The sequence below is a fragment of the Besnoitia besnoiti genome, chromosome III, assembly GCF_002563875.1.
Source record: "Besnoitia besnoiti strain Bb-Ger1 chromosome III, whole genome shotgun sequence".
Taxonomy (NCBI): domain Eukaryota; phylum Apicomplexa; class Conoidasida; order Eucoccidiorida; family Sarcocystidae; genus Besnoitia; species Besnoitia besnoiti.
This window is the reverse complement of record NC_042358.1, coordinates 837883-862208: the sequence shown is the minus strand read 5'-3', so window position 1 is coordinate 862208 and position 24326 is coordinate 837883. Positions and strand designations below refer to the sequence as shown.

At 58.6% G+C, this 24326-nt stretch overlaps 3 protein-coding genes across 3 annotated transcripts; 1 reads left to right on the top strand and 2 right to left on the bottom strand.

Annotated features, from left to right (window-relative positions):
* Nucleotides 1-1208: 1208 nt before the first annotated feature.
* BESB_044390 (uncharacterized protein) lies at nucleotides 1209-4112 on the bottom strand (the record flags this gene model as incomplete). Its single annotated transcript, XM_029362890.1, has 1 exon — nucleotides 1209-4112. The coding sequence occupies one exon, from the start codon at nucleotides 4110-4112 to the stop codon at nucleotides 1209-1211; it is 2904 nt and encodes a 967-aa protein (XP_029220256.1).
* Nucleotides 4113-4428: 316 nt separating this feature from the next.
* On the bottom strand, nucleotides 4429-12528 carry BESB_044380 (uncharacterized protein; the record flags this gene model as incomplete). The annotated part of the gene is made up of 6 exons (XM_029362889.1): nucleotides 4429-7442; nucleotides 7542-8160; nucleotides 8608-8807; nucleotides 8997-9075; nucleotides 9685-9920; nucleotides 10311-12528. 6 exons carry the CDS (start codon nucleotides 12526-12528, stop codon nucleotides 4429-4431), a joined length of 6366 nt encoding a protein of 2121 aa, XP_029220255.1.
* Nucleotides 12529-17016: 4488 nt separating this feature from the next.
* Nucleotides 17017-23273, top strand: BESB_044370 (uncharacterized protein; the record flags this gene model as incomplete). The annotated part of the gene is made up of 8 exons (XM_029362888.1): nucleotides 17017-19201; nucleotides 19473-19569; nucleotides 19909-19983; nucleotides 20459-20500; nucleotides 20950-21319; nucleotides 21598-21847; nucleotides 22378-22786; nucleotides 23165-23273. 8 exons carry the CDS (start codon nucleotides 17017-17019, stop codon nucleotides 23271-23273), a joined length of 3537 nt encoding a protein of 1178 aa, XP_029220254.1.
* Nucleotides 23274-24326: the final 1053 nt, after the last annotated feature.

Below are 24326 nucleotides of genomic sequence, written 5' to 3'. Positions count from 1 at the left end.
TTTTATAAAGTTCTGCATTTGAAAAAATGCGACCTTCGGCAGGCGTATGAACCTCTCCCTTGGGAAATCAAACGCAGTGAACAATGACGCGACCACAGCCGTGAATCGTCTATTCAACAACGAGATGCAAGGATGCTGCACCTGCAGGCCTCGCCGCGAGGCGAAGCGCCGCTTTCGAGGCGGCGGTGCATGGTAGAGGAATTCGCGCGCAAGCGCTAGCGCACCTAGCGAGACATACGTCGATCAGAAGAGCAACTGAGCGTCTCACACTCTCCACTCGACTACCCGATCTCAGCGGCCTTCGTTTGAGTTAATCTGCAAACAGCTAGAAGCTTCACGTAAGGCATATTTTTTATCTTCTGGTCTCGATCAGCCGTCAGCTGGTCGCGGCTTCCAAGCGGACGTTCTCATTCGCTCTCTATTTTTCGGTCGTTTCGCTGTTTTATACGCGCTCATCGCAGCCGCTCCTCGTACGTAACGGGACGCCGCATGGCGCACGCGATGACTGCGTCGGATACTAAATTCCTCGTTCTTGCAGAAGTACGCTCTCCTAGAACGCCCTGTGGGGATGCTGTACGCTGGCATCCCTCGGTCGGACTTAAGGGAAGCGAAGTCGAAGGGCTTGTTCCGCCAAGAGGTCGACAGGCAAGTTGCGACGCGGACCCGAAATCTCAGAATTTAAACAAGATACGCACATAGTCGAGTAACTGAGGCGTGAGCCTTCGCGCGCATCAGCAGCGGTTCCCGCCCATTCCACAGAACAGCTATGTATAGGAACGTCTGTAGATCTAATGTACCCTACATATCCACAGGCTGTCCCGCCGAATGTGGCCATATATATATATATATATATATATAGGGGAGAGTACCTTGGACGACTCCAATTCAACGCAAATCAAAACAGAAAGACGCAATTCCACAAGCATACGTCTTGACGTAGCACCCATTTACAAATATATATATATATATATAGGTATAGATATTATAGAAATACTTTTTTATGTATGTGCCGGGGCATATGTTTTTGTATCGTCACCAGTCTCTGGAGGGCAGCCGGTGCATGTGAAGATCTCCGGTAGCGGGGCACGGCGGCTTGGGCTGCGCTGGAGCGCAGGGTTTCAGAGACGGGCCTGGGGTCGGGGGCCTCGGGTAGCGGGTCTCGGGTAGCGGGCCCTTTACCCCATTTCAGTCAGGAGAGAGCTTAGGGGTTAAGGCCGCTTCACCGGTTTCTCTTCGCGCGCAGCCTCGTGCTGCTCCCTGAGCAGCGCGAGTTGCTCCTCCAGGATGCTTCGCAGGCACGCCTCGCTGCATGCCGTCTCCGCGCTGGTCTGCAGAATCTGAATCTTCTTTGCCACGAGGGAGAGCCGCGCTTCCTGCCTCACCAGACGCGCCCGACGCTGGTGCAAATCGCTGCCGGAGCCCAGCGGAGAGATCGCCAGTGACGCGTTATCTTCGTTGCAGGCGCCCGCATGCGTTGTCGTTCCAGCCGGCTCCTCGTGCTGACTTTTGCAGCACTGCTTGGCATTTGTTTCCTCAGCGTTCTTCCCCGCCGATGGCGTCAACTCGTGCTGTGGACCCCCGCCTCCCGGTTGTGAGAAAAGGTCGTTTGCGTTCGCGCCTGTGTCCCTTTCTTGACAAATTTCCCCCTGTCGTCCGCTCCGGGAGGCAACACTCTTACTCGCAGCATCGCGCCCTCCGCATGCGTGCGGCTCGCTTTCCGCCGAAATCCGCTGCTGCCCGTTCTGAGACTGCTTCTCTGTATTGAGACACTCCCTCTCCCGCATGCAACTGCCTGCGCTAGAGCCGTCGTTCACACTCGCCCGCATGCGCGGCTGTCGCCCTTCTCGCGGCGACGACTTGTCAGGCTCTGGGAGCTTCCATAAGGCCACCGCGTCGCCAGCGAAGCTTCCGTCGACGGCAGTTTGCCCCAGGCTCGATGCGTCGGTCGGAGCGTCCTTCGGAAGCCCCTGATGGAGAGAGAGGATTCCTGTCGGGCTGCTCCCCGGAGAGGCACACCGAGGCACCTTCTGCTCAGGACTCCGCTCGAGCTCTGCGAGGCCAGAGGCGCTCTCTCCCTTGTCCGAGCGTCTGGTTCCCTGCGCAAGTCGCAAGTCGGTGAGACGTTCCACTATTTTCGCTGATCTCGGCAGCACGCTGAAACTGGACTCCGACGCTGGAGAGGTCGTTCGGGCTCCGTCGCCACCCGTCCACTCACAGTCGGCGATGCGTCGCGGAGGCGGCCAAGCGCTCGTGCCGCGGTTGTGCCTTTGTCTCCCTCTTTGTCTCTGTTCTCTCTCCGTCTCTGCAGAGGTTCCTTCTCCTTCGCAGGCCTTTGTATCTGTGGCGTTGCCGGCGTATGGCTCGCCGGCATCCCAGCAGCGCCACTCCCTCAGCCTCAGTTCGTCGGTCTTCGCGTCCGCTGCTTCCGGCGGAAAAGCGGGGCTTGTCGCTCCCGCGCGAGGTGCGAAGGGAGGGGTGGCGACCGCGGCCTCAAACTGGATTCGCGGCAGAAGCCAAGGCGACGACGCAGGCCAGGGAGAAGGAGACATGGCATGTGGGCGAGCCACAAGCCTCCAGGGCGCCGCGACGGGCGAGTCAGTAAACGCGGCGGAAAGCGCGAACGACTCTGAGGGCGAGGCGAAAGGCAGATGGGCCTCCATCTGCGGAGCAGCGAATGGAGAGTCGGCGCGCTGCCGCTGAGGTGAGCACGACGCCGCGCGGCGCGCGTGCGCTTCGTCCCAAGTCGCGCAGCCTTCACTCCAGGGAAGCTCCCGACTCATCGCGTTTGCCAGCCGAGATATTTTCTCTTTCAGGCGACTCACGCGCGTGACGACGTGCTGCTGCCTGCGCTCGAACTCCGCCTCAGGCGCCCAGGTGGCGCGGAAGATCGGCTGGGAGTAACGCCGCGCAGACAGCGCGCGAGTGAGGCTCGGCGCTGCGAGCCTGCAGACCCCCACACTGGACGAGGGCGCAGCTGTCGGAGGCGAAATCGACGCGTTTCCGCTCCAGGCTTGCTGCCCGGAACTTGCTTCAAAGAGGAGCGACGATGAAGACGCTGCCGGTGAAGAGACTCTCGAGGGAAATCCTGTCGGCGAAGCCACAAGATTTGCCTCGGAGGGGCAAGAGCCCGTAGGCGACGGATGCGACGCTGCAGGCGCCCAGCGCACAGCGGAAGGAGCTGACGCGCGCCTCAAACATGAGCACGAGCACGACGATGCATGCGGGGGCCTAGTGGATAGACATGAGGCGGCGGACGGGAACGGCGAGACTGAGAACGGCGACGATACGAACGACGCATCCGCGCTCTGGGCGCCTCGCGGGTCGCCGCCAGATTCCGTTGCGGGTTCGCGGGGGGGCGCCTGCGGCGCACTGTGTTTCGCTGCGGAGACCTTCGCACCGCAGAGACCCGCTGCGTACTCTACGGCGTCGAGGAGGCAAGCAAGAAGCGCGTCGCCCTCTTCGGCAGTGTGACCCTTCATGGCGACGTGACGCCTGCCGGCCTGTACTCCTGTACTCCCTGAGTCGGATCGGTGCCTGTCGTCCTCGTTCGCCCGTGCGTGAGTCGCGCCCGCCCCGAGGCGCCTCCCGTCGTAGGCGTCTGCCGCTGCTTCAGGGTGTTGAGGCTGCTCGCGCCCTCTCCGCTCGCCGCACTCGCCTTCAGCGGGGGCGCGTGGGCAAGACGTCCACGGCCACGCCGCGTGTTCCTCTTTCTCGGCAGGCGCCGCCGGCGCCGCTGAACTGAAGTCGACGCGCTTGCTGTGGTCGCCTCGCAGTCTGGAAGGATCCGCGCGCCCGCAAGGGCTCTCGTCGTTCCCCGCGTCGCCGTTAGAATTGACTCGCCTTGCGTCGAGGCTCTCTGCTCGGGTGACTGCAGAAGGTGCCACGCTGATCGCTCCCTCTCTCCTCGTTGCCTCGTTTTGCAGCAGAGCTGCGGACGGCGACAGAACGCTAGGGGCGGTGCCGCGTTGGGCGAGCGGCGACGCCGCCTCTGCGAGAGAGACAGGCAGAGCGAGCAGCGCGCGGAGTTCGCTGTAGAGGACTGCGTCAACATCCGCGCCGCGCAGCGAAAGCAGACGACGCAGCAGGGGCATGCGCCTGTGTGAGGCGAGCATCTGTGGACGCAGGCACAGCGCAGGAACGCGCGCAGAAGAATAGCAACTTCACTCATAGCGACGCATCCGGCGCCGGCAACCTAATGCCAAGCACGGAAGGGACTGAACAAGCAGTGAGGGACAGCGACAGATAGGCGATGGGTTCGTAGACAGGTGTCACACGCGGCTGCAGCGGGGCTTGATCAAGAGGAGGCCAACGGCCTGCAAAGGCAGGAAGGCTCGCAGTCCACTGGAGGTGCCTGAGACATCTCTGGACAGTCAACCCTAACTGTCCTGGCGCCTCCAGGCGACATATAAGCATGCCTGTCTGCTTCATTCAGGAGCTCCCATACACGTTGTGAGGAGAGTCGAACCACTGCCGCGCCAGCAGCATCTCACGAGTATGACTGGCAGGCAGGCAAAAAGACTTATGTGCTGCACCAGTCTCCGCGTAGAGCGAAAGGGACGGCACACTGACCCTCAGGTTTCGTCGTGCCTCGGCGAAGGCGCGACTTGCGAGGCACTGGCTGAGACGCGACTCGAAGAAGGCTGCCGCGCGCGCCGCACCTCCTCTCCTTCCGCTCTCGTTGCCTCTCTCTCGCGGTTGACTGGGGATTTGACTCAGCCGCGGTTCCTCGGGCACCCGCGAGTCTCCATGGACAGGCCGCGCGCCATCGCGCACCTCTAATGTTTGCGCCGCATAGTCGTCTGCGCTCGCTACTTGGTGGAACGCCGGCTGCCCTTTACTTTGTGCTGCTAGGCTCGTCGAGGCTTCATCGCCTGCCTTCGAGGTGCCCTCGCGGACTGCTGCCTCGCGAGAAAAGTCGTGCGCCTCAACTCCGTGGCTGCTGCGTTGATTGCGCGCATGGCTGTCGCGACCTATGGACGCCTCGTCACCTTCTTCTTCACCCCCTGCTTCTTCTCGTCCTTCTTCTTCTTGTCCTTCTTCTTCTCGTCCTTCCTCTCTTCGTCCTTCTTGTCGCCGGTCCCGCCGGTCTTCATCTTTGACCCTTTTGGTCTCCGCTGCTTGAATGCCCGCCCTCCCCGCGCGAGGACTTGAAAGAGCCTCGTCGCATTCCTGCGCGTTGTCGAGACTCAAAGCCCCCCGCAATGCTCCGCAGGTGCGTGCTGTGGCGCGAGAGACGCACGCGAGGTGCGAGACGGCGGTGACGCGAAGCGCGATTGATTCGCTATTCGTTTCATGCGCAGCATGCATTTTGTCGGCCTCTTCGTGACTCTGCGGCAGCTCTGCCCCCGGCTCGGAAGGCTGCGCGAGTTGGTGTCTCGAGGCGGGATCAGCGCAACTCTCCTCGTTGCTCCGAGCCGCGTTTACTCTCCCGAGAACGATCTCCTCTACAGCGCCTCCACCATGCGCGAAAGCTCCGGCTTCTTGCAGCTCTACTCGATGCCTTCGTTGCCAATCACTCTCCTGGATGCGTTCGCTTTCCCCGCTGGCATAAGATACGTCTCCGCTTTCCGGCGCACCGATCTGCGCCTGCACGCCGTCTGGGCGGTTTGTGCCTCCCTGGCACGGCCGCTCCCCCCCCTGCACCTCGGCCCCCCTCTCGCGGCTCAGCTTCTCCTGGCTGGCGGCCGTGTCGCGCGCTGTCGCGCTGTCGCAGCTGGCTGCGAGCTCGGAGCTCGGCGCGCCTCGAGGGTGTCTCTGGGACTTCGCAGTCCCCTGTGAACAGAAAATCTCAATCACGTTCCCGGCGACGATGACACGCTGCTGTTTGCCCCTGCTCATCGGCTGCTCCCCGAGCGAGGCGGCACGCGCTCCAAACAGGTCAGCTGCCGACGTCGCCGTTCTGGGAAGCAACGTCTCTGCCGGCGAGGGCGCGTGCCTCAAGGAGGTTGAGGCGGGTGCCGCCGGCGAAGAGGACAAGGCAGGGGGACGAGAGTCAGAAGGGCTAGCACGCGAAGTGGGAGGCTGACTCACAAGCGAGCATGCCGCTGAAAGTGGGCTCAGGGCGCTAGAGGCCGGCTCAAGAGACGCAGAACCCAACGGCGAAACCTTGAATGAAGGGTCTAGTGCGTCGCGCCCGTCGCGCGCGCTGTGTGCGGCGAAGGCTGGCGTCATGTCGGCATGTAGCAGACGCGCACTGGATGCTGCGAGAGAAATCCGAGGGGATAAATTGCCTCTGTCAGTCTTCTGCGAGGAAAGCGAGTCCTGGGGTCCGTCGCTCGTTTCATCGCAGAGCTCGCCTGCGTTTCGCTTCGTCTGGTCGGATGGCATGCGGGCCTTTCGCAGTCCCTCAGGGCTCTGTGCGGGTGTCGCATCTGGCCTCGCCTGCGGCAGAGTCGCGTGTGTTTGTTTCATTGCTCCCGCCTCGTCTCTGAGCACAGCGGAGGCAACCCAGGCGGCGCGAGGCCCTGCTGCTGAGCATTCGCGTCTGCCTGTCTGTTCTCCGCTCTGTGCAATTTCGCCTTCTTCGCGGAGCATGCAGCTTCTGGGTGCCTCTTCGGGCTCCCTCTGCAAGTGGACTTTTGCCGCCGGCAGCGGAGAAAACGAAGGCGATGCACCGCGAGTCGCGGGCGATGCGCCATCCGTGGGAAGCGCAGAAGAGACCGAAGAGATCTGATACGCTGCAGACGAATCCGAAGCGACGATTGCAAGCGCGGAGGGCGGCGACAGTGACGCACACGCACTGGAGGCAAGAGGACTCGGCGAGGAGGAGGCAGCGGCGCCGACAAAGCCCCCCCCGACCTTCGGGGCTCTTCCACCGCCGGCAGAGCTGTTGGCTTCCGCCGTCGCTGTGACCCGTGGCTCGGCTGTCAACGTGACTGCTTCTCCCTTCGGTGTTTGCGCCTCGTCTGGGTTGACGGACTGAAGGGTTGCGGCTGCTGCGTCAAGATCGACATCAGTTTCGGGGCGTTTTTCTCCGCTGCGTTCGACCTCCGTCTCACTGCGTCGCCCTCGCTGGAGCGCAGTGCCACCGTCCTCTCTGAAGTCCTGCGCCGGAGAGGAGAGACCCTTGAGTCTGTCGAGTCTCGTCTTGAGGGATTTTATCTGAGCCTGGCGGTCTGTGATTCGTTCGCGCAGCGCTTGGCGTTCAAGCGGTTTTTCGCTCTTCTTGCTCGTCGCCGTACCCACCTGTCCCTGTCGATTTCGCGCGCACCTGTCTGGTTGTTGTTCTGCCCAACTACTCTCTGGCTTCAGCTGTCGACCTCCCTTCTCTGATTCACATATCTCCTCTGCTTTCCGCGGCATCGCGACTCCGTTCTTTCCGCCTTCGTCGTCTCCCTTTGCCCAGTCGCCAGCCCCCCCCTCGCGAGCATCTGTGCCGCACACCGCGCCCTCGCTGCCGTCCTCGCTTAGACTCCATTGGAAGCTTTCGCCAGCCTCGTCACCTGCAGCGACACGCGTGCGGAGCCTTTTTCTACGCTTAGCAGAAGCGTATAAACGCCCCGGAGAGGCGTCATCCACAGAAGCCTCAGGCAACGACCCACAGGGCAATGAAGTCGAATTAGGCATCAGGCACGAGGGGGATGCGGCACTCTCAGCCATGCCGAGGGTCTCCGCTTCACCCCGCCTCGGTCGTCGCACGCGCAGAGAGGCGTGTGGAGACCGCCCGGAGCCGGCCGAAAGCGCTGCGGATGTGTTACTGTCATTGCAATCCAGTCGCAAGTCGTTTGCAACGTGTCTGTCCTTTGTCAGCGCCTCGCGGGCGCGCGTCTGAGCGAGCGAGTCTGAGAACGCGAATGCGGAGGCGGACTCAGAAGACCCAAGGGACAACGGGGGTGGCATAGAATTGCCGGAGGGCATTCGGGGAAATAGAGGAGAGGGCGCATCAGCGGGAGTGGGCGGAGTCGCCTTCACGTGCTGTTCTGCAACCCCATCCTGCGCGGGCGACGGAAGAAGAAGCGAGCGGCAGTCGACTGTGGTGTGCCGGTCTCGCGAGACTTTGACGTTTAGGGCGCTGGCGGCCGTCGCGGAGGCCTTGTGAGGAGTCGTGGATTCCATCGCAGACGAGTTGGCCGCAGCGAGCGCGTATTCGGTCGGCGCGTCGAGGCCTTTCTTGGAAGCACGAGAGACTGCCGGAGGCAGCGAGGAGAGGAACGGCAGCGCCTGACGGCAAACACAAAACCGAACGAGCGCCGCCAGCGCGGAATCCTTTACTCATGAACAGGACCCTGGCAGTGTCAGTTCACGCATTTGCATAATACATATGTGTGTATATATATTTACATATATCAGGATGTGCTAATGCAAACCCCGCACAGCTACGCGGCGGCATACACATATAAGTAAATGCGTTGACACGTCGATCGAGCGCGAGCTCGCTGCACCCTGCGAGTCTGCGCACACTTCCATGTTTACTCACACGAGATCTGTATCGGTTTCACCCTCTTTTCCACGTACTCCCTGCCGGCGGAGAGTCTATTCGGGTCCGTAGCCTGTCTGGTGTGCTCGAGTGCCTCGCGCCCTCCACCTTTTCTGACTTCACCGCCGCAGGTGCGCAGGACGGCGGCAGCTGCCACGTCGCCGCAGCCTCGATGCGTTGGCCCCGCCTACCTGCGTGAGATATCGCGCCTGGGGGTCGCGTTGCTCCAGCGCGAAGTGCAGCGGCTGGTTCGCGAGCTGAAACCTGCCGGAACTCCCACGCAACTGCGTCCAGCGCTTCTGCGCCGCGACCAGCACGCTCGCGACAGTCTGCCCTGCGTCGTCGTGCGGCGTTCCGTGACGCGGCGATGCGAAAGCCGGGGTGAGAAGCACTGAACGCACGCCGAGAAAGGTGAAGCCAGACGCGCGGCGATGACAGAAGCGGAAGACGATGCGGGTGTTGCGGGAAAACGTAACGCCGCATGCGAGAACGACGGACACAAAGAGAGGGGGGCAAGGATTAACGAGCGTGCATCCGATATGCCTGGCGAGAACAAAGACTCGTGGATAGCGCGTCTCACCTCGATGTTTGAAAAAGTGCTCAGAGGCGCCGGAGCCTGGAAGGCGAAGGACGCCTCGGATGAGGGGGATGCGTTGCGCCTGATAGAGAACGAAGAACGAAGGGGGACGAAAAAAGGCTTCTAAACATCGATAAGCGCGCCCCTGCGGAGGGCGAGTCGGACGCGATCATGATACGGTTTGACACTGCATTCAGCAGAGGTTAGCAGCGAAATCACCTTGAGGATTGACATTGTGTGGCAGGAGCGGGAATCGCGACACAGGCCGAGGAGCAGCGGATGGAAAGGAGGCAGACGACGCGCGCGCAGCTGCCTAGAAGCCCACAGAGGACGCAAGCGTGTAGGCCCGGTTGCCGTGAGAGCTGCCGCAGCCACGAACACGGGAGCAGACGCCTCTAGCAGCACTTTTCCATGGTTTTAGGCCGGAGTACTGCATACATAATACTCATGTATACATATATATAGTGGACAAAATGAGCGATTTTGATGTGACATAGGCTCGCACCACCAGAGGAGGGCTTCCAGGCCCCGAGTATCCCAAAACGTGCTGCAGAGGGCTCTCAGACGAGTAGTGACTTGCCGCGGCTTCCCCGGCACCTCTATGAATTCAGTTTTCACTTCTGCATCATCTTCGCAAGCCTCGTGTGATCTGCCGCGTTTCGGTCTAAGCGAGTGCAGCGACATCGCCTACGTCGAGGATCTCAAGGCAGAGCGTGACGTCCGCTGGGCGCAGGGGGCGCGCGCTGGCTCGCTTCAGATTTCCCCCGACGTCCGCAGGCTCAGAGCCTCTTCCTGGCACAACGAGGAAGCTCGCAAACCGCGTTTCGACTGAAGCCGGCTTCGCACGCGGTTCGTCCGCAGGCACGCGGCTAGAGAGACGCCCAGGGACAGTCTCGAGAGCGCAGCTTGCGACGGCGACCTCTAGTCCTGAAAAATGACACACCAGAGGAAGCACGAGCTGCGGAAGGTGTGACAAGGGAAGGTGCCCTGCCCCCTCCCCCCCAGCGGAGCAGCGAACAGACGCAGGGGCCTGCGTCAGGCGGCCAGATCCACTCGCTCCGCGTCTGCGCGTGGCGAGATGACCCCTGCGCCCTTGTTGTTCTCTCGTTCCGTCTGGCCTCTGGCTGCCTTCCAGCGTCACCGTCCAGATGAGGACACCGCAGCCAGCCTTTCTCGGCCGTCGTGGTGCGCATAAACCCGCATATCACCACGACACTGCATGCGAAAGTCAGGGGGACTCTAGCGATTCGAGGGCGTGCGCAGCATCCGCCTTTGTTGACGGAGTCAGCGATCAAGCTCCAACGAATGAGAGCATACCCAGACTCTTGGTCGTAGCGACGAGTTGGAGCGTCTGCATGCGGCCTTTCTCGCTCTCCCTGCGACACGAAGCTTTTCTATCGCGGCGTTCAGAGAAGCGAGACGAGCGCCGCGCGTCAGGACTCGCCTTCTCCGTGTCTCCGTGGCTGTGGTTCCGGCTCTTTGCTTTGCCCTCTTCCGCTGCATGGTTCATCTTCGTCTTCAGCCTTTCCACGTAGATCACGTACATGAATCCGTAGAGCTCCTCAGCTGTCCGTTCCCGGCTCGTTCGTCGTGGCTTCACATTGCCTCCGGTTGCTTGCGCTGCGTCCGCCATCCTGCGCGCCTTTCTGTCTGCTCCCGCAGGCGTCTCGACTCGCTCTCGATTCTGGGTCGCCGGCAAAGCTCGGCGTTGTAAGGAAAGAGGCTGGCAGTCCTGCGAGCTCGTCGGGCGGCGCGGCTCACCTCTTGCGCGACAGTCGTAGTTCGCAGGTTCCTCAGCAAGATTTGCTTCGAGGTAGAACGATTCAATCTCTTTTCGTTTCGCTGCCGTTGTGCTCGGGCACCCCTGGCTCATTCCTGCCGACGACGGGTTGCAAGCAGCAGATTTCCTTTCCTCATTCTCTCCCTCGAGCGCCCTTCTCCTTTCGTGGGAGGGCTCGCTCGCCTCCTCGCATCTCTTCGTTTCCACGTGGTTTCTGCTCCCCCCTCGCTTGCTGTTTCTTCGCTCTTTTGTGTGGCCCACGGGCAGCGCTCGCGAGTTCGGGCCTCTCGAGGCGCGTTCGTTGGGTTTCCGCGGCGCGTGAGACAGAGACGCACTTGACACTGAGAGCGACGCGCAAGTCGACGCCGTCGCACTGAACATCGAGGGAGCCGCGGAAAGCTTTACAGTGCACGAACACCGATTCGCATGTGTCCGCGCAGGAGCCGGGAGGTCACTCTCAGCTGACGACGCGCTTGCCGAAGAGGCGAAGGCGATGCGATGGCGACAGGGAGGGGACGCGTTCGAAGCGTCGTCCTCACACATTTGGTTACCACGTGGGCCACGCGATTGAAGGGGAAGATCAGGTGGCGCATGCGGCGACGTCAGCGCTGCGCCGCCTCGTCGCAGAATGTGTGTTGAATTCGTCGCTTGCGAAGCAGAAACGGAAGCAGTCTTCAACGCGGAAGACGCGAGCCCCGGAGACTGAGGAGGCGAAGCCCAGCTGGCGGAGGCGGTCAGGGCGGCATGCGACTCAGAGGAAGGCGAGAGAGATGAAGCGACAGAACAACCGGCGCGAGGGAAATCCGAAGGCATAGCCGAAGGTGATGGGTCCAAGGAGGACGCCTCAGGAGGGCTCGGGCGTATGTATACTGGCGCTTTGAGGTAGTATGGAGACGAGGAACTGAGTGGAGAAGACAGTGGAGACGAAGAAGATGTAGGAGGACGCGATGACTCCGGTTCAAAAGGCGGAGACGAGGGAAACTCGGCAGGAGAGGCGCCGTCGTCAGAGTCGGTCACTGAGGATTTTTTCTTTAAAGGAACGGAAAACGCCTCAGGGGGCGCGACCCCTCCAGGCGACGCGAAAAGGTTCGCTTCTACTGAGATGCGCGACGTGGCATTTTGGGGAGGCTTCGCCGCAGAGACGCCCTCCGCTGGACTCACTTCACAGTCGAGCCGCTCTCCCCTTTGTCGAGTAGACGCGCGGCGCAAGCAGCGAGCAGCAGTGAGGACGACAGATGCGGCTTCTGCGGCCGCCGAAGAAGCCCGCCACGCCTCTCTTTCGATACGGTTTACCTCGCACGAGTAGGGATCGATGCGTCTCGCCTGCATGTTTCTAGCAGCCTCTATCTCTTTTCGGTTGGTAGGGAATTCATTGCGACGCTGTCTTCTCTCGTCTGTATCGCGGAAGAGCGAAGACGGCGAACGTGAGGAGGCAGGTAAAGATGCATTGAAGCTGCTCCCCACAGGCACAGAAGGCGGGGTGGAGCTGGAGCCTTCCTTGGGTCCGACCCAAAGAGGGCTAGAGGAAGCGCTGAGAGAGGGAGACGACGCCGAAGGCAGAGACGCGCAGCACGACGAAGGAGAAAATGATGAGGCGGAAGAGGGCAACAGTAACTGACCGGAATGTGTTTCACAGTTCGTCGCGGTTGGCCTTGAGTCCTTTAACGGCATCAGCTGTTTCTGGAGCCTCATCTTCGAAGAGGGAGCGGCGGTAGTTGGGGGCCGCGGAGTCCCCTCCTTCGTCACTCTGTCCATTATGACAGAAGCTGGAGAGGAGGTTCTTGGCTGACAACGAAAAGATGGGAAACGATGGGAAACAGCAGAGGCTGAGGGTCGCCCGAAGGAGGACGCGACATAACTTAGAGCAGGAAAACGGTGCGAATCTGTGACAGGGGAGGCAAGTGGAAGCGGAGGGTGGAGCGGCGTGGACGCTTCTGTACGGCATCGTTGAAGGCGTGTGGCTATAGGGCGTTGACATCTCCGTTGCTTTCCCAGATTCCTGTACTGCCGCGCGAGGCAGACGAGAACTTACCGAGTCAGCTTGGGGTGGTGCAAGCGATATTTGGCGAGAGGAAGTCGCCTGAGCCTGAGGCAGGTGTCTACTCTGCGAAGCGGCGTTGGTGCGCGCGCCTAGGGATTCTTCCTTTGAGTACTGCGTAGAGGAAACGAGGGGTCGTATCGCAGGCAATTCAGCTCCTGCCGACGCTCAGGAAATTCGCAGGCCGTCATCCACGAACTTTCAAAAGGAATAGTATTTCTACGTTGCTCCGTTGGGTGACGGCGGGCGCCGTTGTTGTTCGAGCCGAACTCCCTACGCGGGAAGCAACTCGTCGTCTAGCTTCTCCCGTCGGACTTAGTGCAGAAGCTCCAAATTCACAAGGTGACGACAACGGCGTGTGTGTCGACCGGATTGGCTAATTCCCTCTGGCGGCCCAGCTTGCGTCGATCCTCCCCCCCCCCCCCCCCCTCCCCCTCTACCGTTCCTCTTCTCCAGTCACGGAACGAGCGAGAGGATACACCGGACGGAAGTGGAAAATACATTCATGATGTTATTTGCGTCCAAGACGTGTTCAAGGCAAGATAAGTAACTAGCGAAGGCAGAAAAGGAGAGAACGGTAAGAGGCATGGAGGGCAAGATGAAGGAATATCTCTGCGAAACTAGCAAGGCATGAGCCTCATCACAAGACACACTCGCAGGTGCTGGGTCTATTTTTTGGGAATATGTCGGGAGCCACTCCTAATTGGGAAATAAAGTGGCGTTTTAAACAGTGAAACTTATCAGGGTCATCAACTTTGAAGTGGGAGAGGAGCGAGATAAAAAAAGTTGAAGGCTCTGTGGAAAGGCACTTAATGGGGGTGTGCGCAGGGAGCGGAAATGAGTGCCGGCAAGACACCTGGCATTCAGAAGAAAGTTGAGCTCACAAATATCTATTTTTCCAGAAAGGCCGAAACTCTCTACATGATTCGAGATCGATACTTTTTGAGAGAAGGTACTAGAATTCCCCCACGGGAGAAGAGGGGTGCTCGTTTGAGTACCTCTTGACGACGAGCTCGATTTTTCGTGCCCGAGGGAGCTAGAAAAACGCGCGGCAGGCGCTGTGTGCGAGTGTGCAGCGAAAGCAGTGCCAGCAAAGCCGAAGGAAGGAGAGTATCGAAAAGACAGGAGACACTCTAAATATGAATAATGGGTTGCTGTGCAGACATGGAAAGAGCGGTGTGCTGGAAGGTAGCAGTAAGAAATGTCGAATGCCGCGTAAGGCTGTCGCGAGTCTTAGCCTCTCATGTGCGTGACACACCATCCGGCTGCGACTTTCAAGCAGGGGCAACTCCAGAATTCGCACCAGATTGCCTACGCATGGAATATCATGTGGAAGGGTGACAAAGAGAAGGGTATCTGGCGAAGGCGTGCAAAGAGGAGCAGGGTAGTATTCAGGAGTTTGGCGGGCGGCAAGCAAGTTGCCGGCACGCGAAATGAAGAACTAAGGCGCTCACTTACAAGCCGTGTGCAAGTAAACCAGGCATGGTGCCTCTTCTTGCCGAACCGCGTAACGAAGCACAAACGGATGTTGATACAGAGTGAGGATTCACCGTGCGCCTAGTGGAAGCCCCCTCTCTGGACGGGTAAATAATCTCACTTCCAATTGCACCGTGCCACCTGTTTCCGTCACACACGAGCGTGGAGGAACGTTACCTCAGCCGTTCACTAGGGCTCCTTCTCGGGATATATTTCATATCACTGCTAATAGGAGCTGGTCCTCCGTGCCAGATCGCTGCATGCCGACGAATCTGGTGTGTCAGTTTTGAGGCTATATGAAAATACCCACGTCGGCAAAAGCGATCGTGTCTCAGGTACAGTGGCTTTTTACCTACAGTTTTCCTGCCTACAGTTTCCCTGTAGGTGTGTGTAAAGCCAGTTCCGCACTCTCTCCGTACACAGACTAAGTTCACCCCGGACTGTGTCGCAGCCAGCAACAGGCGTCGGCTCTGCCACAAGTCCCACAGCGCCAGTTTACGCATTGGCGTTTGCAGTAGGTGTACTCATCACGGTTGCATGTCTGAATGTACTGCGGAAAGTGTGCGTAAGTGTCAGCCATAACCTTGAGTATTCGGAATAGCCGCACCACTCGGCTCGAGTGTTTTGTCGCCAAGCCAGCCAACAGTTCCACTCACCAGTAATAGTCCCCGCAGCGAGTGACTTGCTGCTGTTTACCAGCCGAACGGTGAACAAGTGGGTCTGACTCTTCACGGTGTGACGCGCCTACGATTTGCAACGAGTTCGCCATCTCGTCCGCTGTCGGGCAGGGCAGGACGCGCATTCGACAGGTGACGCATCTATTGTGTATTGCTTGATCAGCAGTTTTTTACAAACGAGGGAGACTGTCACATACTGGTTGCGTCGAGCCGAGCTGGGTCGTGTAGCACCATGGCCCCGTGGCGGAGGCAGCTCCACACTCAGCACTGTTCCGCGAAAGGAGGGCAAGTATCTACGAGACGAGTGCATATTAGTCTTCAGAGTATATTACACGTATGATTGCTTTGAGTCTATTAAGGCTGCGGCGCTAGATTACGCGTGTGCAGCACCGTTCTACGCTCTGTGGTTCGGGAGTGTTCACCGCATCCTGTACAGCAGAGGATTAATGTAGAAATGCCTGCACCCCCTGTGCACGTTTGGCTGGCATGATTCTGGTCAGAAGACTGTGGACCGCGAGCCACAGATAGATACCGCGCTGATCCAGCAGCAGGGTTCGTTGCGGTAGTTCTACAACATTGATAAACGACGAGTGGTGCTCGCCCGTTGCTTCTCGCCTGCCGTCTTCACAAGGTAAAACGTGCCGGAAGTCGTCCGGCCTTTCGGTCATTCTGCGGTTCCGTACTACGTCTGAAATACCACCGAGAGGAATAAAGGAAATGTCGCAGCGCCAAATCGTTCGGGTCGTAAGCGTTCCCAAACCACACATGGGTTTCTGCGTTACGGTGTGATTTGCCAGTGGGGCGGCGGCATCTAACGGCAGTTAAGCCCCGGCTGCATGCCGTTGCCGTCTGCGAAACAACTGGAGCGGTCCTGGCGCCGCACACACAGCCGATGTTCTCGGGGATCGCAGCAGCCCCAGGCGTACGTATACCTGAGGCTAAATTTATTTTGAAGAACAAGCAATGAGAGAGTGGAAGTAGTAACATTCTTCCGGTTTTGCCACCGCCAAACCTCACAGGACGCCGCCTCCCAGCCCCTTACCGTGTTGTACCATCGACACGTTGACAAGAGGACCTACATTCTTACAGGGGGAAAAAGAACTGTTGCTTCAGCTGTTCAGGTTTTGATCGGAGTTCGTGGGCAGCCAACGCAGCGGGGTTGAGTTGGGTTCGCCCGTAATGTCAAACTTCACTGGTGCTAAGTGAATCCAAAGCTGCAGTGTCGTTAGCGTAGTATCATGTGGTGTTCCGAGAGGGCAGTATTTCGGAGCCTCATCCCAGTTGGAAAGCGGCTTTCTAGCTCCCTACGAGACGTTTTCCCACCTGTCGTGGAATGCAGGTCCCCTATGTCGCCATGTGCTGTGACGGCTCATATGTGTGTGCTGAATTCGCTTGTCCTGTGTTTCACGCGGCTCGGTATGAATGATGAAAGGCCGCTCATGAAACCATAGTTACTTTCCGTCTGTTCCTGTAATGAATGACACCCTTCGCAACTCCAACGATGGAAGCGTCCATCACAGTGAACTTCTGCGGCATGGCGCACCTTGACTCTCGGAGCAGACGGCGCGCAGTTTGTTGCACGGCTCGATGCTCTGGCGGCATTGTCCACTGGAAGTGGTGACGAGGAACAAAGAGCCTAGCAACGCACCCTTACGGTCTGCGTCGATCTGGCGCTTTCGCTAATGCAGGCGCGCATGGCGAACGTAGCTCTGTAGCTCGGTAGGCTCCCGAGACGCTAGCAAACCCTTTTGCCAACGCAGCCGCCGAGGTCTGCCATGAGACACGGTGTGACGGTTTTGTGAAGAGCATCGTTTACTAAAGAAACAGATCCGTAGTCTAGGGGTAGAAAGCAGTCCGGTGTATTTTCGTTCTGACCATGTGATAAATGCGTGTGGCCGCTACACCATATAACCCTGCATATGCCGCCCTTACACCCTCGCATAAACTACACACTCAACCGCCACAGGACAGTCGTCCAAATCAGACAGCTCCGTCTAGTCTGTGTCGTTCTGTGTAGCTCGCACTTGTGTCTTTGCTTGCCTGAACGTCAAAATGCCTCCCATCCGAGCGAATTCCGCTGGCGCCCGGCGTAAAGCAAAGTGGGGGCAAGGCAGGAAGTCGAAAGGCAAGAGCCTGCCACCGCGCCCTGACCTCAAGTTCTACCCTGGACACAAAGGTCCCTTAGCACGTCAGGGAGCGTTCAGTGAAAGCTGCATAGACGACCAGATCGCCGCGTCTGCCACGATGCTGAAATGCTTTTCACCTCTGGTTCAACCGTCGGGGCTGCCTCCTCGAATTCTGCTTGGGATGCGGCGATCTCCGAGACTTGCGCCTTGTTACAGTCCGTCCTCGCCCACAGACGCCCGCTCCCACAATCAAACTGCATTTCCATCAAGGCATGCGCTAGATGGAGAAAAGCCGAAGGACGCCACAGCCGATTGGGGCTCGGGTCTTTCTAGACGCTTGAACAGGCAAGACTCCCATATAGACGCGGCCACGGGAGCATTAGCGGCTCCAGCTCCGGCATCCATGATGGCAATATCCATTTGCCAGGCAACGGCAGCTGGGGGCGGAGCTAATGCTGCGGCGACCTTAATGGGGGAAGACGCTCACTATGGGTCGCGAGCTCACGCAAACGCTGGTTCAACTGAAAGTGGCGTAACGGTCCGGTACGTGAAGGCATCGAATATCTCAACCGATCCGAGGTTCCTCGAGATGCAAGAGGTGCTGTCGCGCTACAAAGAGCAACTGGACAGTTCCGCTGCCCCATATACATCAGTCCGCTTCAGCACTCCTCCGACCAGACGCTTTCAGACGGAAGCAAGATGGGAGCTGAAGGTGCGAGCCTCAAAAGGTGGCGAAGCGTACTCAGACGTCGATTTCTGGAATGCAGTGGACGGACTGGAATCGTTCGTACGAGCCAGCTCGTCTGCATCTCCTTCCCTTAGAGGACCTCTGTTGTCAGGCCGGAAGCATCCTTCCGCGTTCTGGAATCCCAAATCCTACCAGAGCTGCGGAGGCATTCCTACTGAGGCCGATGCCGCAGCGCGCTTGCGTGCGTTTGCTGACGAGATCCAGAGCCGCCTGAGAGAGATTCTTTCGTGCCGCGACACGTATTTTCGCCTTGCGCAATTGGACTCTGTCTACGCTTGGTTTTGCCGCGAGCGAGCTATCCAGCTCCGCTGTGCGCGGCCTTCCAACGGCGACAGGGCGGAGACCATCGAAGTCAGTGAGAAAACATCGGCAGCCGTTTCTGACAACAGCGCCGTATTGCCGCCTCTCTATCCCCCGCCGTTGCTGCCCTCCGCCAGCGATGCGTTCGACGCCGCTGCCCTCGCCTCTTGCGAAGGATCAGCCTTCTACGACCCAACGCTGTGGGCCCGGTCGCCGGCCGTCGTGGGGGACGCTCCAGTCTCAGACTGTCTGAACGACGACGGAGCGTTTCAGAATTCGACTCGTCGGGAGCAGCCGCCAAACAGAGACCGAGAGAGCGGACGCTCGAGTGCATCCTCCGTCGGCAGTTGTCGCCGCTCCTCTCTCCTTTCAGCCGCAAGCAGCCGCGGACAGATCGCACCGAGTCGCGTGTCGCAGCCCGAATCGCGTACTGCCGAGAGCGAGGGGGGCGGACTTCCCGGTGCCGAGAGCGAGGAGGGCGGACTTCCCGGTGCAGAGCGCTCGGATGACGACCCCCGTGCGCGCTGCTGTAAGCGTCCACACACTCAACAGTTAGGAAATGCGTCATCTCTTGCATTTGTTCAAGACCACGCTCCACTCATCACCCCCAGCGATTACCTGCTCGAGCTGGATACTCGGGAACTCCTCCCTCCTGGGGAGGCTGACGACTTGATCGGCTCATGGCGTTTGCGCGTGTTACCCCAGAGCAACGTCTGTGCCCAGCGTCAAGAGAAATCGGCATCCAGTCCTGGGTGCCTTGGGCGGCGCAGCATCGCTGATAGACCCGACGGGAGTCAGGCATCAGCGGAGGCCAACGCGGACACGAGCGATAGGACGTGGGCGGAAACATGCAGCCGCAAATACCAGGGCGATCTTCAGCAGAGGTACCTTCGAGACCGCCGGAAGCTGCGGCCGCCGTGGGGCATGACCAACATTCACGCCGTCTCTTCATTTGCAAACAATCAAGACAGAGGCGCCGGCGACGCCCTTCGCGCGCCCCCCCGACCGTCGACGCGTTTTGAGAGATCTGGGCTCCCCCAAGATCTACCTTTGCAGGTAACGAGTGGGATCTCCCTCGGAGACGAGCTACAAAGGCTGTGGACAGCCAGAACTAAGGAGCCCAGGCCCCCTGTTTTTCTGGTGGATTGCGTACTTAACCCAGCTGTCCCCGTGGGTTCAAAGAAGTTATCGATTAACCCTAAAGTGACGGGGGGGCGGCTCTACGGGTAATCCGTGGGACCAAGCGAACACAGAATGTGAACCCTTCTCTGGCGTGCGTTTAGCACTGCGTGACGCTCCTTTTGTCTCGCTGGCGCCCTCCGGTCGCTTGCTAGGCTACGCGTACGCCGGAGAGAAGAAGCCGAGCGTCGCTGAGAAAAACCTGGAGGAGCGCTGGTTGATTCGGCGCCACCGAGACGTCACTCGAATGCGGTGAGGCTGCGATGGCCAAAGTAAGCTCCGTTGAGGCCAATCGAGGGTCCCCGCGACGTCGAGTCTCCCTGAGGCCCTATCGTTGCGTCTGAAGCACATGCCCTTTTAAATTCATAGGCACGCCCTTACAGGACACACATACATATATAACCGGACTGTGGCCTTTTCTATCAGCGGTTATGGCGGTCAGGCCTCCTCGACTTTGCCATGCGTTTCGAACACGCCCAACCTGTTCTCAAGGCCTTCCTCCGCGCGGGTGCCTCCATCCACCTCCGCGGGCTCCGTCGGTCAATGACGACGTAAGGGGGAGTCGTTGAGTCTGTCGCTCTTTCTTCTCAGGCAGCAAACAGCTAGGAAGGAGGTGATGGGCGAATGGTGCCGGCGACGCTCGCTCCTCTTAGCCAGGGCCCAGAGGTGAGTAGCATTTGCGAGATAGGAGCTGGTGCGCGAGTTCGTATCCTGTGCTCCAGTTCCTGGCGCCTTTCTCTGTCTGCCTGGCGCGCTGCAGGCCATGGCGCTCTTCGCCGCCTGCCTGCTGTAACCCTCGGTTCGCTGGCATTGTCAATCTTCAGTGTTCTTGTGGTCGCTCAGAGAATCTCTTCATGTGGCGTGTTGCTCTTGCCATTCGCGCGCACTCGTGTAGCATCCATAAGGCGACAGCCAGAGTGAATGCCATGGAATGCGTTCGTTGTTTCGTATCACCCTCAGGTCAGCGTGACAGCGTTGATGTCGTGAGATCAGTTTGGAATGCTGGGCATCTGTGTCTATTCGTGTCGGCTTCCTCTGCATCATGAATAAATCGTAGGTGCAAGAGACGTGTGTGCGCAGGGCTGTGACAGCGCGACTCCGTTGGCTTCATTTGAGTGTGGTGACTGCTTTGGAATCCCAGAAACGTTGACGAAATTCGCAGTTGGAAGCCAAAACCTACTCCGTAAGTGCCAGATATCATCTTGTCCAAGTGCATCCAGAAGAAAAAGAGGGCACTTGAGGCATCGGGAGACCGGCGCTTCCGCGCCGTATGCTGGAGTGTGTTTTCGTCTCTATAGACAGACGTACAGCCCGGCCCGGCGCTGCCTATAGGTACTGCCGCTTCTCATCTATCTGTTGTTGCTTTCCGCCCCTGCGGATGTTTTTTTTTGGTTCGCCTTCGCTCCCGGCTGATTACTCGTACACGCGACACGCTACTGGTCTTTTCTGCTCGTTAAACACAGTCACCAGGTATCGGCGTGCGACGCACCCGCCGCGTCAGCTCTCACGCCTGCTCTCTCGTTTCCTGGGCCTTCTGCACGGCATATCTTTCACCAAAAGATAGAGGAGGCAAGTTTGCTGTCAGCTCGACCGTGTCTCTCCTGTGCGCCGCATTCTGCACTGCGCATTCAGTTCGACTTCTTCGTCTGAGTCCTCGTCTGAGGCAGAAGAAGGTCCGAGCGCGCCCCCCGCGGCCGCGCGAGACTCCGGACCGCGCTGGAGCATTGACAGCCGACGAGCTTCAAATTACTTCAACTCCCTGGGGTGGCGGGCATTCATGAGCGTGATAGCGAAGCGAGAGTCTCAGCTGACTTTGCGAGGCGAAGCCCGTAACGAAGAACAACGCAGCGAGACAAGTCGAGCGGAAAACCGGCGAGGTCCGGCGGCAGACTCTGACGGTCAGCGAGCAGGAAGCGACAGCGACAGCGCGCCTTCTCGCTCTTCGTCGGACTCAGCAAGAGACGCAGATGACCTCGATGAGGAGGACGAAGAAACAGAGAAAGTAAGCGGACACGAAGGCGTTCGCCATCTCATCCTCGCCCCTTGCAGGCCTCACGTTTGTCTATCCGATGTCTACTTTACGCTCTTCCTTTGGCTTTTTCCAGCACGTATCGTCCAAGACAAAGAAATCTATTTGTTTCTGCCTCGCATTCGACTGTCCTCAGCAGTCACTTATCGGCTGCCTAGAGCCTGGCGTCGCCCCAGCTTCAGTCACTCTCCGAGACCCCGGATTGTGAACGTGTCGTCTTTTTCCTCTTCGGTGTGTTCCTTTCACTTTAGAGAGTTGCAGACGCCGCGCCGGAAGACGCCCTGCGAGGCCTGCCCGTATTCGCGGAGCGACCGAGCGAAGAAGGGCTGCAAGCGCGAGGGTCGCTCTCTCCTCAGTTTCCTCTGCGAAGCGCGTCTGGCGGAAAAACGCATTCCCCCTCGTTGGCGGCGCCATCAGCGCCGGGAGCTCCGCTGCGTAGAGTGCAGTCCGTCATTTCGGGATCTGCGCTGCTTCGCCAGCATCTGACGCAAACGCAGGAAGGTAACTCTCGGCATGTGCTTGCATGGAGGCGGCGTTGTGGATTCTCCATTCCCTGTCGCCAAGTGGTGAACCCCGGTCTCTCTGAAACTGTATTTTCCGCGTGCGCGTGTACGGCTGCCGTCAAAGTTCCTTGTCAGTTTTTGTTGCGTTCGAACTGCGGTGCCTCTAGACCCACGCGTTCACGGTGACTTGCGCTAGCTGCGGAAGCTCTTTCCAGAGGCACATGCAGACACATTTGTATATACATATATATTTGTGTACTTGTGTAGAGATGCACGTATGTAAGTCATGTGCAGTTACATCTCCGCTTGTCCCACCAGCTTAGCGATTTCGGTAGGTTCTACCGGAATACTCCGGGTGATCCTACAGGGAGCAAAATAGACCCACATACACAAATACATATTACTGGCTGACTTGAGAGACTCAGAATGCAGGCAGACCTGTCTCCTCGGGAAGCGCGTATACCTGTTTCCCCCGACTTCGAGGCACTTCGGATTCCTGAGTTTCATGGATTCTTTCTTTTTTTTTAGCGCAGCTCCGGTACGCGAAAAAAGAAGAGGAGGCGAGCAGGGAGCTCTCGGCGGCCGCCGCGTCACCTCCCCGCGCGAGGCTCGCAGGGAAGGACGACGGCATTCAGGCACCAGCCGGGGCGGGCGAAAGAGATGGACAAGGTTTTCTTGACTCCCTTCCCTTCTCTCCGCTGCCTTCTGCGTCGCCCGCGAGCCCCTTAAACATGCAGCTGGTCATCGCTGTTGCAGGAAGGAGAAGCGCCGAAGACGCGCGAGGCGACGAAGGCGATCAAACGCACCGCGGCAGAGACACCAGCCACGAATCTGAGAGTGAAGACGCCAGGGGCGAACCGCAGGACGCGAGAGAGCGGAGGCTGCAGCAAGACATTGAACGCGCCTTGAGACCTCCAATGAAAGCGCCTTCCGTCTGGTAGGGCGGCACAGAGAAACGACGAGAGTGTGTTGTGACCCCTGCGTGCTTCGCTCTGCACGATAAGGCGATCAGGTGTGAGGCTACCGCCGATTTAGGCTCTGTAACTCTCCAGCCTTGATGTATGTAGCACTCAATCGCCTTGCTTCGAGGCACTGAGTCTACACCGTGTGGCCTTTAAGTTCTCTCTGTCCTTTCCTCCCTTTCCGTAGACGTTCTTGTCGTATCTTCTTCTTCGTCCCTCGCGTCGTTTCACCTAAACCGACGACCTGCTGGGATGGTTCTTCACGGAACTCCCGAATTTCCACCCCATCCTCAGAATCTTGCCCGCGTCACGCCAGAGAATTGCGCGTGTCTCCTCCTCCACCTTCGCCTCAGGAATTCTGACCGGGGGCCGTTCATCCCTCGCCTGCTCCTGAACGCGCTATCGAAGCCAAGAAAGAAATCTGTCGGTGACAAAAAGGGCAATGCCAAGAAGCCACGCTAACTGGACGGCGGAACGCAAGGACGAAGATCCATATAGGCTTAGCACTAAAGATATCTGTATCTAAATTCTTTTCTATCTATACCTATATATGAGCAGACGCTGTGGGGGTCGCGCTCACACATACGGTTGGTTCGCAGGCGTTGAGGCCTATACAAATCCCCAGATACGCTCCCGAGATGAAAGAGCGAAACTTCCACAGTAAGTAGATCTCTCGTTATTGATTTCCTCAATCGGTCCTCGCTTCCTTGTTCTCATGCAACTTCGTCCCTCCGAGCCTGCCTCCTGTCCTGAGATTCATCCTCCTCAGTGACGACCCAGAAAGAGGATCTACGCATTTTTGTCTCGCCTCTGCTACGTGCGCGACTTGCAACCGAGAACGAGGCGACTCCTGGCTCTCGCAGTTTAACCAGGGCGGCTCCCGCGCCTCCTCTGTGCTCCATGCATCCAAACGGGTAGCTGTTTCTCTCTAGTGCTGCTCCCTATCTGACACATGTGGCTGTATTTCTCTCCCGATAAGTGTCGGCAGTCACGGGCTCGCTGCGGACGCAGGCAAAAGCCCAACTGCGGAAAGTCTCACGCGCTAGACGCCGTACAAACATCGGTAGTTCGCGAGTGAAGAATCACTCGCCGCAGCACTGTTTTTAGCTGAAGAAAATGACTGTGTGCTTCCCAACACGTTCCTGGAAATGCATCGAAACACAGGGACGGACACACCCCCACGCGCGGCTGAGCCACGTAGGTTCACGCAAGTCCGAAGGAGATTCCTTGCTCTCTAGAGTCCGCGGTGCTGGAGCATATTTTGGCATTTTTACTGCACACCGATGTCCGATTTTAACCCTGCGTGTTATTATATACATTCCATCACAGTTTTATCATATGCATCAGTGCCGTCGCCGATCTCCCTGTATTCATATACTCTTCTATATGTGAGTGAAAGGTCTGAACGTCTTATCCACATCGGTGTATCTGCTATGATTAAGAACAGAACTACCTATTACAACATATGAACTAGGAACACAGGCATATTATACATCACGGAACACTTGCCAGAAT